This window comes from Gigantopelta aegis, chromosome 1 (genome assembly GCF_016097555.1).
Source record: "Gigantopelta aegis isolate Gae_Host chromosome 1, Gae_host_genome, whole genome shotgun sequence".
Taxonomy (NCBI): domain Eukaryota; kingdom Metazoa; phylum Mollusca; class Gastropoda; order Neomphalida; family Peltospiridae; genus Gigantopelta; species Gigantopelta aegis.
In genome coordinates, this window is record NC_054699.1 from 44381982 (window position 1) to 44395305 (window position 13324).

Sequence of the window (13324 nt, forward strand, 5' to 3'; positions counted from 1 at the left end):
TGAAAGAGAAGGGGAAATTTAATATTTCCCTAAAACGCATCAAACAATGGCCGAGGTCAAGAGACCTACACTATGACGAGACAGGTGTTACATAAGTTCCGCGAAACCAGACGGTAGTGGAAGGGTTAGATAGCTTCTGGTCTGCTTGGCCAAATATAACGATGGGTTCAAATATTTACTGATCGTCACTGATCTGTTCTCCAGATACTTTGGGTCTATCCACTCAAGTGTGTATATCATTATCATTAAATATTAATAATGTCAACATGTATGGTCCATTAAAATAAAGGAAAAAATAGAAAAGAATTTAAAATATTCCATGGTCAAACGTTGACCGGAAGTGCTTTTGTTCATATCCTCGAAATAAAGGACGAATTTATCACTTGCGATATTTGCATGGAATATTTTCATGATCAGGACAATATGCCAATGAATATAAATAATATAGGCTATGGCTCTCTCTCTCTCTCTCTCTCTCTCTCTCTCTCTCTCTCTCTCTCTCTCTCTCTCTCTCTCTCTCTCTCTCTCTCTCTCTCTCTCTCTCTCTGTCTCTTAAATTAAGCGTCTATTAAAAAAAAAAATTGATGGAGATTACTTCCAAGTATTATTAATATTTTTTCATATTCAAAAGTAACACAAAATACACTTCTTTATAACAGTGCCTTGTTTTTATTCAAGAAAATGTACGTAGGACATTACCATTAAATATTAGTAATGTGAACACCTCTTGGGTTTTTGGGTTGTTAAAATAAGAACTTTTGAAAATAAAGAATTATTTGAAATACAGAAAAGAAAAAGAAAAAAGTAACATGATTTTAAAATGAATGTTTAACAACACCCCAGGACGAAAAATACATCGGCTATTGGGTGTGATTTTAAAAATTCCATGGCAAACAGTAACATGGTCACACGATGGCTGGAAGTACTATTATTCATATCCTCAAAATACAGGACGAGTTCGTTACATGTGAGATTTGTTTGGAGTATTTCGACGATTAGGACAAGTCTCCATTTCTTGTGTCATGCCCGCATCGGTCATGCATACTTCGACACATTCATTTATATGGAGTCAAATTAAAAACTTCACAATCTAAAATTTGAATAAAGTCAACGAGTGTTGAAAGCAGGTATTTTTAGGAATAAATATTGTAATGGCAATGTCTACACTCCATTTGAACGCCATCACAGCCCACGTCACCTGGCACCATTGTGGCAAAAGTGGTTTTGCCGGTGCCACTGGTCACGTGACTACAATAGCACGTGTTTTCATCGTTACTTTCTAACAGTAGTCTGACACAACGTGCCGTATACATTGTTGTAGGCTATGATACACTCCTCTCTCACACACACTCTCTTTTTTGCATTGACTATGGGTGCTACATAATGCATACAACTTCTGTTTTCATTCCTCCAATGACTCTGATTTAGCTGTTTTAGCCGATATGGACCGAGTTGAGCCGAGCGTGGGTGGTAAGATTGTATACATAGAACTTCAGTTTTCATCTCTCCAAGGAATTTGATTCAGCTGTGCCAGCCGATATCGACTGAGCTGTGCGTGTGTGGTAGGATTGTATACATCGCCAGCCTTGACGTGGATCTCTTCGAGCCGCGATGCGATGTCGCCCAGGGCGTGCTGGTTACGCCGTAACTTGGCCTGGTCGCGGATATTCTGCTCGAGGAGTTCTCGTATGGCTACCTCCTCCTGCTTCAGCACGGAGAGAGTCTGCTCGTTCGTGACACACTGTCCTTTGAAGTAACCCTGCAGGTTCACCAGGGACGTCGGAACATCTTCCTCAAACGTCGAGGCTTCGTTTGCTTTGGTGAACTGGAGAGGTTTGTTCATAACATCCTCCAGGATAACCTTTGGCTGAAGCTGACCTCTTGCTGGTTTCGGCTGGTCCTGCAGCTTTTGTCGGTCGTCGAGGAGCTTGCCGAGCGATACGTAGGTTGGAGACGTAGCTTGGGCTGGCTTGTAATCTAAGGGTGGTACATAGTTTCCAAGTTGTACTGCTGCTGGCCTTTTATTCCAGTCAGGAGTCAGAAGACCTGGGTGTCTGCCTGATGATCTGCAATGAACAGCCATTTATTAAAGAATAAATCCAGAATGGTTAATGACCGCCAGCAGTATATCCGCTGTATGAAGTTTGTTTCTTTTATGGTGTTTAATAACACCACTGAAGCATACTGATTAATTAACCATCGGCTTTTGGAATGAATGAATGTTTAACGGCACCCCAGCACGAAAAATACATTGGCTTCTGGATGTCAGTCAACTGATACTTGTGACATGTAACCTTCACGGAGCACCCCTTACATGTTCCCATTAGTAATTTATTTTTTATGCAATTTCCAGACTGGACTGCACATATCACAATCTTTTGATATACCAGTCGTTCGGATGGGGGAACCCATTTCGAGAATGTGTCCAGTGTGGGATTTCAATACTCCCAACTCACAACACCTTAGGGAAGCTCACTAACAACTCGGCTTGATGTCAAAATAATCGATAAATATGCCAGTGTTACAAATTTTAAAATAATTTTTTTTTTTTTTATGACACCTCGCCATGAATTAAACGTAATTGCTGGAAATCGTTTTCTGTGCTTAGTATAATTACATTCAGATCTGTATAAAATTATTTACGTTATCACGTCTTTGGTTTTCAACTCTGTAGTAGGCCCTATGTTAGTCTGTGTAACCAGTTCCTTTATTGAAGCGTGTTTGTGTTTATCCTATATATATATTTATTTATTTTTAATTAAAGAATTGGATATATATGATATTCAACACACACAAAAATCATCGGTTATTGGATATAAAAAAAAAAAAACCCCAACGAATGCATCCTTCAATTGTGTTCAGGTCATTAATTATTTGTGATGGACAATGAATGAATGATGAATGAATGTTCAACGACACCCACAACTAAAAATAAATCGGCTACTGGGCAAACGCTAGTGATAGACAAAGCTAGTTACATTTGCGGTTCTCGTCGTGTATTATGTGGCGTCACGTCTTCGTAACTCATGGCTTCTGTATCCAAGATGGTGCCCACCAGCCAACTGTGGCCAGTCTCTCGAAGAACTTCTAGGAACTTTCGTATGGTGACCAACCCATGCCCCTCGAGATTCTGCAACAACATGGGCACTTGCTTCCGCTGAACTTGAAACTAGGGGGTGAAAGTAATATCAAACAGAATGAATGAATGAATGAATGTTTAACGACACAAATATAGAGATCGGCTATTTGGTGTCAAACAAGGTAAGTACATCAATATGATAATTTTCCTTTAAAATAAAAATGGTATAATATCTAACAGCATCACAACACTAACATATTATTAAGGTAAATGCCAAGTATTACATTGCTTTTCGTCCGACTTTTTGACAGTGTCGATCAGTTAGTTAAGCATTCGTTTTATGGATGCACCAGTTAAACGTTATGCAGGTCCGGTGCTGTAGGTTCTACTCCAGGGAGTATAGCCTTTCTATTGTATTAAATATTTATTATGACACCCTAACCTAGGAGTCAATGATTAACTGTTGATAAAATACCAGTATACAATAAGTATTTACAAAAATTAAAACAATGTCTTATTAGATATCAGCATCTACATTTATATATGCGATATGAAAGTTCAGTACCCACTTGAATGGAATAGAATAGATGTTTAACGACACCCTAGCACGAAAAAAAAACGTCGGCTATTTGGTGTCAAACTATGGTAAAGTTAAACAAATAAAGTGATGATCAACATCAATATAAAAATTCAAGAGTCAAATAAAAACAGTGTAAAGAACTGTGCAAAAATACAAATATCACAGATAAATAATATTAACATTTAGAATAAAAGTCAGTATCACAGTGATACTGCAATATAAGTTCTGGATGGAACTGAAATGATTCCATCACATTACGTTGGCCGAATATATATATGTTTTTAGTTTCTGTCAGACTCCACCAAAATATGACGTACCGTCAGAAGACACTGACAGTGCTCACATTGAGGTGGAGGAAACCAGTTGAAATGCCCATTTTTATGAACACGCAGGCTTAAAGAAGATTGCACAATTGTGCGAGCTCATCTAAAACTAGTGGATGCTACATAAAAGCCTAGCTGGACAATTTCGTTTACTCACGATAATTTGTTTCCTAGCAACATCGCTGATAATGCCAGCCGTGTGCATCTTGTCCAAAACACTGGGTGAAAGTACAAGATGGCGAGTCAGGAATTCAGCATTCTTTTTCAAAATATTCTTCACAATTCTCTGCTCCATCGTGGGTTCTGTTTTCTTCTGGTCAGCCTTTAGATCAGCAACCTTTCTGGAAGAATCAAAACGATACGGTGAAGACAGTAGAATCCCTTTCATTTTGGGTTTTGAGTCATTAATAAAACCATTGTTGAAAACACAGCTACTATTTGTACAGTCGTTCTTACTGTCAGTATGGTTTGTCGCTAGCCTTTCAAATGGTCGCTTTTCAACATCAGAACAGTGGGACGTGTCGTAGGTTTGGAATGTCCTTATATCTTTTAATACAGGCTTCTTAGGTTTCTGGGAAAGGTGCAAATTATCGTTGACATAACTGCCAAGATCTGTCATTGCACACTTCTTTTTATTTTCGAATAGATTAGAACAAATCGACGAAGATACTTCTACACATGGAATATGTCTGCTGTCTGCGAGACTCCCGCCCAAATCAGGCGATGTCGTTTGAAAGTAATTCCCAAATCGCTGACGTGGCGTTAGATACCAATCCCCAGAAAAGTTTATGAAGCCATTCTTAAAATCTGTGGTCTTCGACATCATTTGTCACATTATAGACATCCCAAACACTAAATCAAGTGGGCAATAAGCGTCAAATGCGTGTGTATTTAAAAGGTTAACACATCATCCAATGATGTACTCTATAAACCACAGTGCATAGAGCTGTGAAAAAAGTCCTGCCTACATAGGAATAAACATTAATCCTGTCATTCTATTTCTCTGATCCCAAAGACATGCCCAGACTGTCACTAATCCTGTCACAATTGGACTGTAAAATTTAATTCTGTACCAGTGAAGGGGGCGGGGAATGCTGTAACTACTGATCCATGTGTCGTTATTGGCCCTAAAATATAGCCCCCCCCCCCCCCCCCCCTCCCCCCCCCCCTACTGAACTGGGTTCACCTCAAGAATAAAAGGCGTATATGAAATGAATTCCAATTTATGCATAGTAGAAAATAATATACACACATGTACGACCATAATGTTCTATGAAAAACACCTGCCAATAAATTGTAGCTGTATTAATTCACACAAAGCATTTGACAATAAACATATCTATATATACTGAATATATATACTCGACCATTATGTTGGTGAAGATCATTTCTATAACGTATTGCAACAGAATAAGTCGTTTTTCTTTTTCTCGCAATGAAAGAACTTCACAGGCTTAATAACATGGCACATTTTATTAAAGCCAAACTGAATATGTTCATAGTTGGAAGTATAACCATAAACAATGTATGGTCTTCCAAATAACATAGCAGTATCTAGTAATTTGTCATAAAATTAGATTAGGTGCACTATCAAAAGAGGAATTAACAAGCACTTGGAAACGCTATTTCTGCTGGCTTAATCCATTCTTTACAGCTCGATGTGTCGCAAGAATTACTGAGCTTTCTTTTCCACTCCAGTGGACTATAACATGTTTGGAATACATGTTTAATACATTTGTTTTATCACTGGGCGGATGAATGTTCAAACCACATTCCAGCACAAAATCATACATCAGCTATTATATATGGCTATTGGGTGGCAAAAAAAGGTAAGTACATGTATACGAATATTTATATTAAAAATAAAAACTATATAATTATATAAAAACGGCGTAGAGCTGTGTAACAACTACAATACAAGTGAAAATATACTTCATTATACTTGATTAACGTATCCTTCAGAGCACATCGATTCTTTAACCATTGGTTGTTGGGATATTTCATCTTTTGTGACTCGAGCCAATATTTTTGTATGCACTTTTACACACAGGACAGCACATACCACGCCCTTTGATGTCAGTTGTGTGTGTGTATTCGATCCTTCGACCCAACTGGTCAGACGAGTGCTGTACTAACAGTTATATCACACTCGAAAACTAATATGTAGTGCTAGCAGAAGTCACAATTTAAAATTTGCATAACACGTATTTAAAAATAATAATAATAATAATAATTAGATGTCATAGGGTGTAGTCTCCGTTTTCAGGATGAAATATACAATGCACAGACTAATTGCCTCTAAGAGTACTGCCACTCAATCGATTGCGTTAAACCGCATTCATGTCCTAGCTTTTTGACGTGCTCTATATCTATAAAGTGGCAGTCTTCTTTTAGACAGTTACAACCAGTATTGTACATTGATATTATACGCCTTATATTACACTTCAAAATTTTACTTTGTTTTCTTGTAATACCGGTGAGTAGAATAACGCAAATTACCATCAACGATTTGTATTATTATATATTTTTGAATGCCTTTCTTTTTGAAGGCAGTCTTTAAAGTGGTAGTCTTCTTGTGAATCATGATTGAAAAAAAAAATATTATTTCTATTTCGTTTTATTTTGGCCACTAATAATCGAACAAGGTAAATTGAGAAAATAAGTCTAGAATAATTAATATAAACAAAATTTATTGGTCGAAAAATCTAATGAAATTTTTCGGGAGTAGCCTACCATTGTATATTTCCAGACTGCAGCACATCCCCGTTTTACTGCATCTTAATAAACAATATTACAATGGCAGTCTTCTTACACCATACCAACAAAGATTATCTTCCGTTATATTCGTGTCTCTCTCTCTCTCTCTCTCTCTCTTCTTTCTTTCTTTTTTTTAGAGTTTGAAGCTATTTTACTGCAACTGTTAGTGTTGTTTAATTTCATCTTTGCGGCCGCGTATTCACGCTATTCTTGCTTACAGCATTTTGCACGGCGACCGCGCACATAGCCATACTAAGATGTCTTCGCTTATAAGAGAAAACACATTTTACATTTCTTGGTTTTAGACAATGATTCCCGCTTCGTGGTTGCCTATTAAATAAGAAACAGCTTTATACATTTAATTAATATGTTTGTGCAAACTTGTACTAAAATGTTATTGTTTGTGCCGACTTGTACGAAATTAAAGAAGCGAAACGGGAAGAGACGTAGGCCACACTGTCAACGCAGCACGACCGTGAAATGAATTACTAACATAGTAACAGACAGGTTGTTAACAGTCGAATTCGTCCCAGGTTATCCTGTACACTGTTGGAATTCGTCCCAAGTTTATATGCAGAAAATGTTTTATTAATAAATAAATAAATGATTGAATGTTTAACGACACCCCAGCAAACAAAAATATATCGGCTGTTGGGTGTCATACAACAGTAAATATATAAATGATTATCAACATCAATATAAAAACATAAAATTAAGTGTAACTTTAGAGCTGTGCATAATAAGTGTAAGTATATTAAAATTTCGAGTAAAAATCAAGATCTACGTGGTTGAAGAAAAGAATTCAATGTCAGTGAGTACGTTCGCTATCTGAAGGATTAAAAACATAACATTCATAAAAAGGTGTTATGTAATTGGACTGATATTGACCAGTACATTATAGGTTCTCTAAGAGGACTGCCATAGATGTAGCGTTCGCAGCACAAATAACGCAATAATTATTTTATGTTTTATTTAAAGAACACTGCCAGTGCGCCACATTTCATATTTTGGTGATGCGAGGGTGGGGGTGGAATCCGAAAAGAAAATATTTATCTGGTAGGCCTAACAGAAATTATAGTAATAGGTGGAATCTTTACACTGTTTTTGTTTAAACCTTGAATTTTTATATTGATCATCACTTTATTTATTTGCATTACCATAGTTTGACACCCAATAGCCGATGTATTTTTCGTGCTGGGGTGTCGTTAAACATTCATTCGGCTGATAGCTGGGGTGTCACCCCAGCACACGGCATTGTTGTTCATTCGGCTGGTAACTAGGGATGTCACCCCAGCACAGCATTATTGTTCATTTGGCTGGCAACTAGGGGTGTCACCCCAGCACACAACATTATTGTTCATTCTGCTGGCAACTAGGGGTGTCAACCCAGCACACAGCATTATTCTTTATTCGGCTGGTAACTAGGGGTGTCACCCCACAGCACAGCATTATTCTGCATTCATTCTATTATAGTCTATTGGCTTATAGCTGAGGGTGTCACCCCAGCACACAGCAGTATTACCCGGAAACCTGTAACACCGACAGATGTGCTTTGTAGTCCTACAGGTACACCAGCACTTGGTGTTGCTGCTTTTGGCCCCCTCTTGGTACATTTAAGTGCATTCTGTGTTCTCTTCATAGTTTATACTTGTTACTTGTGAATGAACACTTTTCACATTTCAGCCCTGCACGGGTGTACGGGCCCCACTTCTGAGATATGTTTAGATTCCATGTGTACTTGCCAGTGCACCCTGGAGAAGCTAGTCTGTGATCTTCATTACTGTCATTAAACATCTTTAAAAGCATACCACAGTGTATGATGAATCACTCCATTTTTGCTTTTAGGAACTCGCCTGCGTCTGTAACACCTCAGTTGAGATCTGTGTTGGTCGGAGTAGCCTGATTTCACTGGGAATTCCAGCAGCATCCTTGACGATGTATGACTGTCTGTCACAATGGTGTACTACAGTGTGGAACACTCTCGACTAAGTCTCTTGGTAACTGGTATGTCACCTTCAGACTTAAGACGGTTTGTTTTAGCAACACGTATAGTTTAAAACAGGCATTGGTGTCCCTTTTGAAAAGGCACCCTTGTTGTGGCAGGTTTTGTGTTGGATTTTTCTTTGGCTTCATTGTTATCAACCGGCCTCGGTGGCGTCCTGGCAGGCCATCGGTCTACAGGCTGGTAGGTACTGGGTTCGGATCCCAGTCGAGGTATGGGATTTTTAATCCAGATACCGACTCCAAACCCCGAGTGAGTGCTCCGCAAGGCTCAGTGGGTAGGTGTAAACCACTTGCACCGACCAGTGATCCATAACTGGTTCAACAAAGGCCATGGTTTGTGCTATCCTGCCTGTGGGAAGCGCAAATAAAAGATCCCTTGCTGCCAATCGGAAGAGTAGCCCATGTAGTGGCGACAGCGTGTTTCCTCTCAAAATCTGTTTGGTCCTGAACCATATGTCTGACGCCATATAACCGTAGATAAAATGTGTTGAGTGCGTCGTTAAATAAAACACTTCTTTCTTTCTTTCATTGTTATCACACCGATGTATGCAGTAGAGATAGCGATTGATCAAATTATAAAGGACAAATTAAAGTTTTAAACCTTTTATTCAGTCTACTACTTCGAAAATATAATTATTCACGTCTGTTTAAATATGCCTGCGAATAATTTCCTGACATTTTCTATGACAACATCATAGAGTCAGGTTGGTAAAACGTTGGTTAATTCATGTTTGAAAACATTTATAGATGGAATAATTGTTATATCAGGACAATAACATATACCACAAGACTTTGCCTTTTAGTGTTTTTGTTGTTGTTCAACCTTATATGTAAGATGTACTACATTGGAACTTGCACTATATATTTTTCATTTTTGCTATTTTTTACTTTTCATTTTGGGAGGTTTACCATAGTTTGACACCCAATAGCCGATGTATTTTTCATGATGGGGTGTCATTAAACATTCATTCATTCATTCATTCATTTTTTTCTCTTAATAATAATTCGTGTATGGGGTGGATGTTTGTAATTAAATAAATGTCCTCGGGTGTTTTTGTATAGTCCACCCGTGGTTGGGGCGGGGGCGGGGCGTTTCGTCCCCTTTTTGTGTGTCGGTTTGGTGTCGGTGTCCTCCTTTGGGGGACCGTGTGGGGGCGGGTTCTGCACTTTGACCCTGGTTGGAGGACCGAGTTCCGGATGCGTTTAGGTTGGACTAAATTCTTTTTATTCGTTTTTTGGGGCACCTGGAATTGCCCTCTTTTAATCTTCTTCCTTTTAAGGGTATATAAAACATTTTTTAAATTTTTATTGTTTGATTTACCTTTTTGGAAATGCCCAGTCAAAAATAAGCGTCACACCAAATTAACTAAAACTATTTATTTTATTAACAAATACTATAGGTTAATTGAACATCCTCCTAACCCCTTTTTATAAATAATTCAAAATTGACCCATTAATAAGTAGTTTTTCTGTCCCACTCGACCACTGGACCACTGGCTATGCCAGAGATTGGGTGTGGGAGAGACGTGCCTGAACCTTACTTGGATAGGAAGGAAATGTTTTATTTAACGACTCGCTCAACAAATTTTATTTACGGTTATATGGTTTAGGAATTAGACAGAGGCACGTTAATAGAGTTTACGAGTACGAGTTTAACATTTTATTTATCCTACTTTATAAGTCGTATTGGGTGCTGCCATTAAGGGGAAACGTATCCTGTTTTTTAACAACATTGGACCAGAATTACCTGTTGGAGGTGACACGCACTTTTTTTTTTAACTCCAATTAAATGAGAGTTGATATGTCAAAGGTATGCTACTTACGTAATAATCAGCAAAACCGCAATTCCATAGCAACGGAGAGAAAAAACAACCTGTTATCACACTATTGGTATCTAAATAAATGCATATCGACTAGTGTAAACACGTATATGTATACCTCTTGCTGGCGTACATAACATACCAGTATACGTGGTGTTTTATTCATTTGTATTCACGAGTAGTGAATGGGTTTTCACGAGGTATAAAGACCGATATTTTCGTATTGCCCGTTCCTTTGTGTGTTTGGTGAAACTAGTCATAGTCTGTACATAGAAACTGCTTAGTCTCCTGTCGCTGAATACACCACTGCGAAGCGAACTGAAAGATAGGGGGTAACGGGTATGAACTTGACTTTTGTCTGTTTTGTTTAACGACACCATTGGAAAAAAGTTTGTCTTGTTTAATGACACCAGTAGAGCACATCGATTTATTAAATATCGGCAACTGGATGTCAAACATTTGATAATTTTTGACTCGTTAAAGAAGAAACCCGCTACATTTTTACATTAGCAGAAAGGGATTTTTCTTTTTTCTTTAAACTTTTCCACACACAGGACAGCATATACCACACCCTTTGAGATATCAAAGCCGTGGTATGTGCTATTTTGCTGTTGGATGGTGAATATAAAATACCCCTCGTTATTAGTGGATGTCTTTACCATAGTTTATCATCCAATAGCCAATATATTTTCCGTGCTGGGGTGTCGTACATTTATTCTATTCTATTCTATTCTTACTAGTGGAAGAATGTAACGGATTTCCTGTATGTCAAAATTAACAAATGTTTGACACCCATAGCCCATAATAAATCAGTGTGCTCTAGTTGTGTCGTTAAACAAATCAAACTTTAATTTTCTTCTCTGAAGTTTGTGTTGTAATTACTAGATTTTTCACATCCAATACCGATTTCTATTGTGCTTTTAATCAATAATCAATGTGCTCCAGTAGTCTCGATAAACAAAACAAATTTCAACTAAATGAACAGCTTGTATTTAATCGCGGAACCTAGATTTTCAAGGTTCATATGTCCCCCCCCCCCCCCCCCCCCCATTTTTTTTTTTTTTTAAATATAGACGATGATAAATAAATCAGGGACCGGCGTCGTGGTTAGGCCATCGGCCTACAGGCTGGTAGGTACTGGGCCCGGATCCCAATCGAGACATGGGATTTTTAATCCAGATATAGGACTCCAAACCCTGAGTGAGTGCTCCGCAAGGCTCATTGGGTAGGTGTAAACCACTTGCACCGACCAGTGATCCATAACTGGTTCAACAAAGGCCATGGTTTGTGCTATCCTGCCTGTGGGAAGCGCAAATAAAAGATCCCTTGCTGCCTGTCGTAAAAGAGTAGCCTATGTGGTGACAGCGGGTTTCCTGTAAAAACAGTGTCATAATGACCATATGTTTGACGTCCAATAGCCGTGACACCCAATAGCCGATGTATTTTTCGTGCTGGAGTGTCGTTAAACATTCATTCATTCCAATAGCTGATGATAAGATAAAAAAAAATCAATTTGCTCTAGTGTTGTCGTTAAACAAAACAAACTTTAACTTCCTTCACGAAGGTGAATATACAGGAGCAGAAGATGGCATCTTAGATTTAAAAGTATAAACCATTCTGTGAATAGTTTTATGAATGGAATGAACGATATCCCAGGTTTATATGCACTTGCGTTCCATGAACACCACTGTTTTATGGGATGGAGCCAACCCACACTATTTATGTATGGATGTTATAAAATTTAATACAGTTTTTTTGAAATGGTTTATTGGAGAGGCCGTGCCCCCCCCCCCCCCCCATCCCCTCCCCTCCCGGCTACGCATGGTACATGGTATACAGCGTCGATCTCTGTTTTGCCTTTACCATAGTTTGACACCCAATAGCCGATGTATTTTTCGTCCTGGGGTAAAACATTCATTCATTCATTTTTTTTTTTTTTTTCTGTATGTATTTACTTGTTTTACGGGAGCTGTGGTAGTTTCTACAAACAAACAGAAAGTCTGGTTGTTCACGTTTCCGCCAGAAACCCCCCCCCCCCCCCCAAAAAAAAAAAAAAAAAAAAAACAACTGTGTGGTCTTTGTGTGAAGCGAGGATCTTAAAATTCCACCCAGAATAATTAATTGTAAACCCACGCTAATCGTACCCCCGCAACACACACACACACCCTATATTCCTCCTGCCACATAACATGGCTCATAGACAATGTGGTTAACTCCCCTCTCTCTCCCCCCCCCCCCCCCCCCTCCAATGTCGGTCGCCCAATATACATTATTGGCTACGCCAGTGATAACAGTCACTGCAACCAATAATTTTTCTATAACATCACTGCATGTTATATCTGGGGCGGGACATAGGCCAGTGGTAAAGCGCTCGCCTGATGCGTGGGCGGTCTAGAATCGATCACCGTCGGTGGGCCGATTAGGTTATTTTGTCGTTCCAGCCAATGCACCACGACTGGTACATCAAAGGCCATGGTATGTGCTACCCTGTCTGTGTAAAAGATCCCTTGCAACTGATGGGAAAATGTAGCGGGTTTTCTCTGTAGGACTATATGTCGAAATTACCAAATGTTTGACATCCAATAGCCGATGATTAATAAATCAATGTGCTCTAGTGGTGTCGTTGAACAAAACAAACGTTTTCTTCTTTGTCTCACGCCACCACAGGTCTAGGAAGGATGATTTGTAGGTAGGACAGGATGCGGCTGTGAGAAACAGTATAATATTCAAAACAACACGATAGTGTCATCTATCTAGATAA

The 13324-nt window shown here is 38.7% G+C and overlaps 1 protein-coding gene across 4 annotated transcripts; it reads right to left on the reverse strand.

Annotated features, from left to right (window-relative positions):
• Positions 1-649: 649 nt before the first annotated feature.
• On the reverse strand, positions 650-10692 carry LOC121375550. Of its 4 annotated transcripts, none has more exons than XM_041503083.1 (4): positions 10567-10692; positions 4140-4323; positions 2979-3169; positions 650-2066 (listed from the first exon to the last, which is right to left on the reverse strand). In XM_041503083.1, exons 2-4 carry the CDS (start codon positions 4275-4277, stop codon positions 1493-1495), a joined length of 903 nt encoding a protein of 300 aa, XP_041359017.1. In that variant the 5' UTR covers positions 4278-4323; positions 10567-10692; the 3' UTR covers positions 650-1492. The 4 variants fall into 4 exon arrangements, with proteins under 4 accessions (XP_041359017.1, XP_041358991.1, XP_041358999.1 ...); XM_041503057.1 differs by lacking the exon at positions 10567-10692 and adding an exon at positions 6958-7218; XM_041503065.1 differs by lacking the exon at positions 10567-10692 and adding an exon at positions 6716-7218 and having other exon boundaries at positions 4140-4319.
• Between the last annotated feature and the right edge of the window lie 2632 nt (positions 10693-13324).

Bases quoted from the DNA above. Each gene is read 5' to 3' on its own strand.
- LOC121375550 (XM_041503057.1), bottom strand. The intron at 3,170-4,139 runs GTGAGTAAACGA...TTCACCCCCTAG, and splicing joins TTGCTAGGAAACAAATTATC to TTTCAAGTTCAGCGGAAGCA. The intron at 2,067-2,978 runs GTAACTAGCTTT...TGTTCATTGCAG, and splicing joins ACACGACGAGAACCGCAAAT to ATCATCAGGCAGACACCCAG.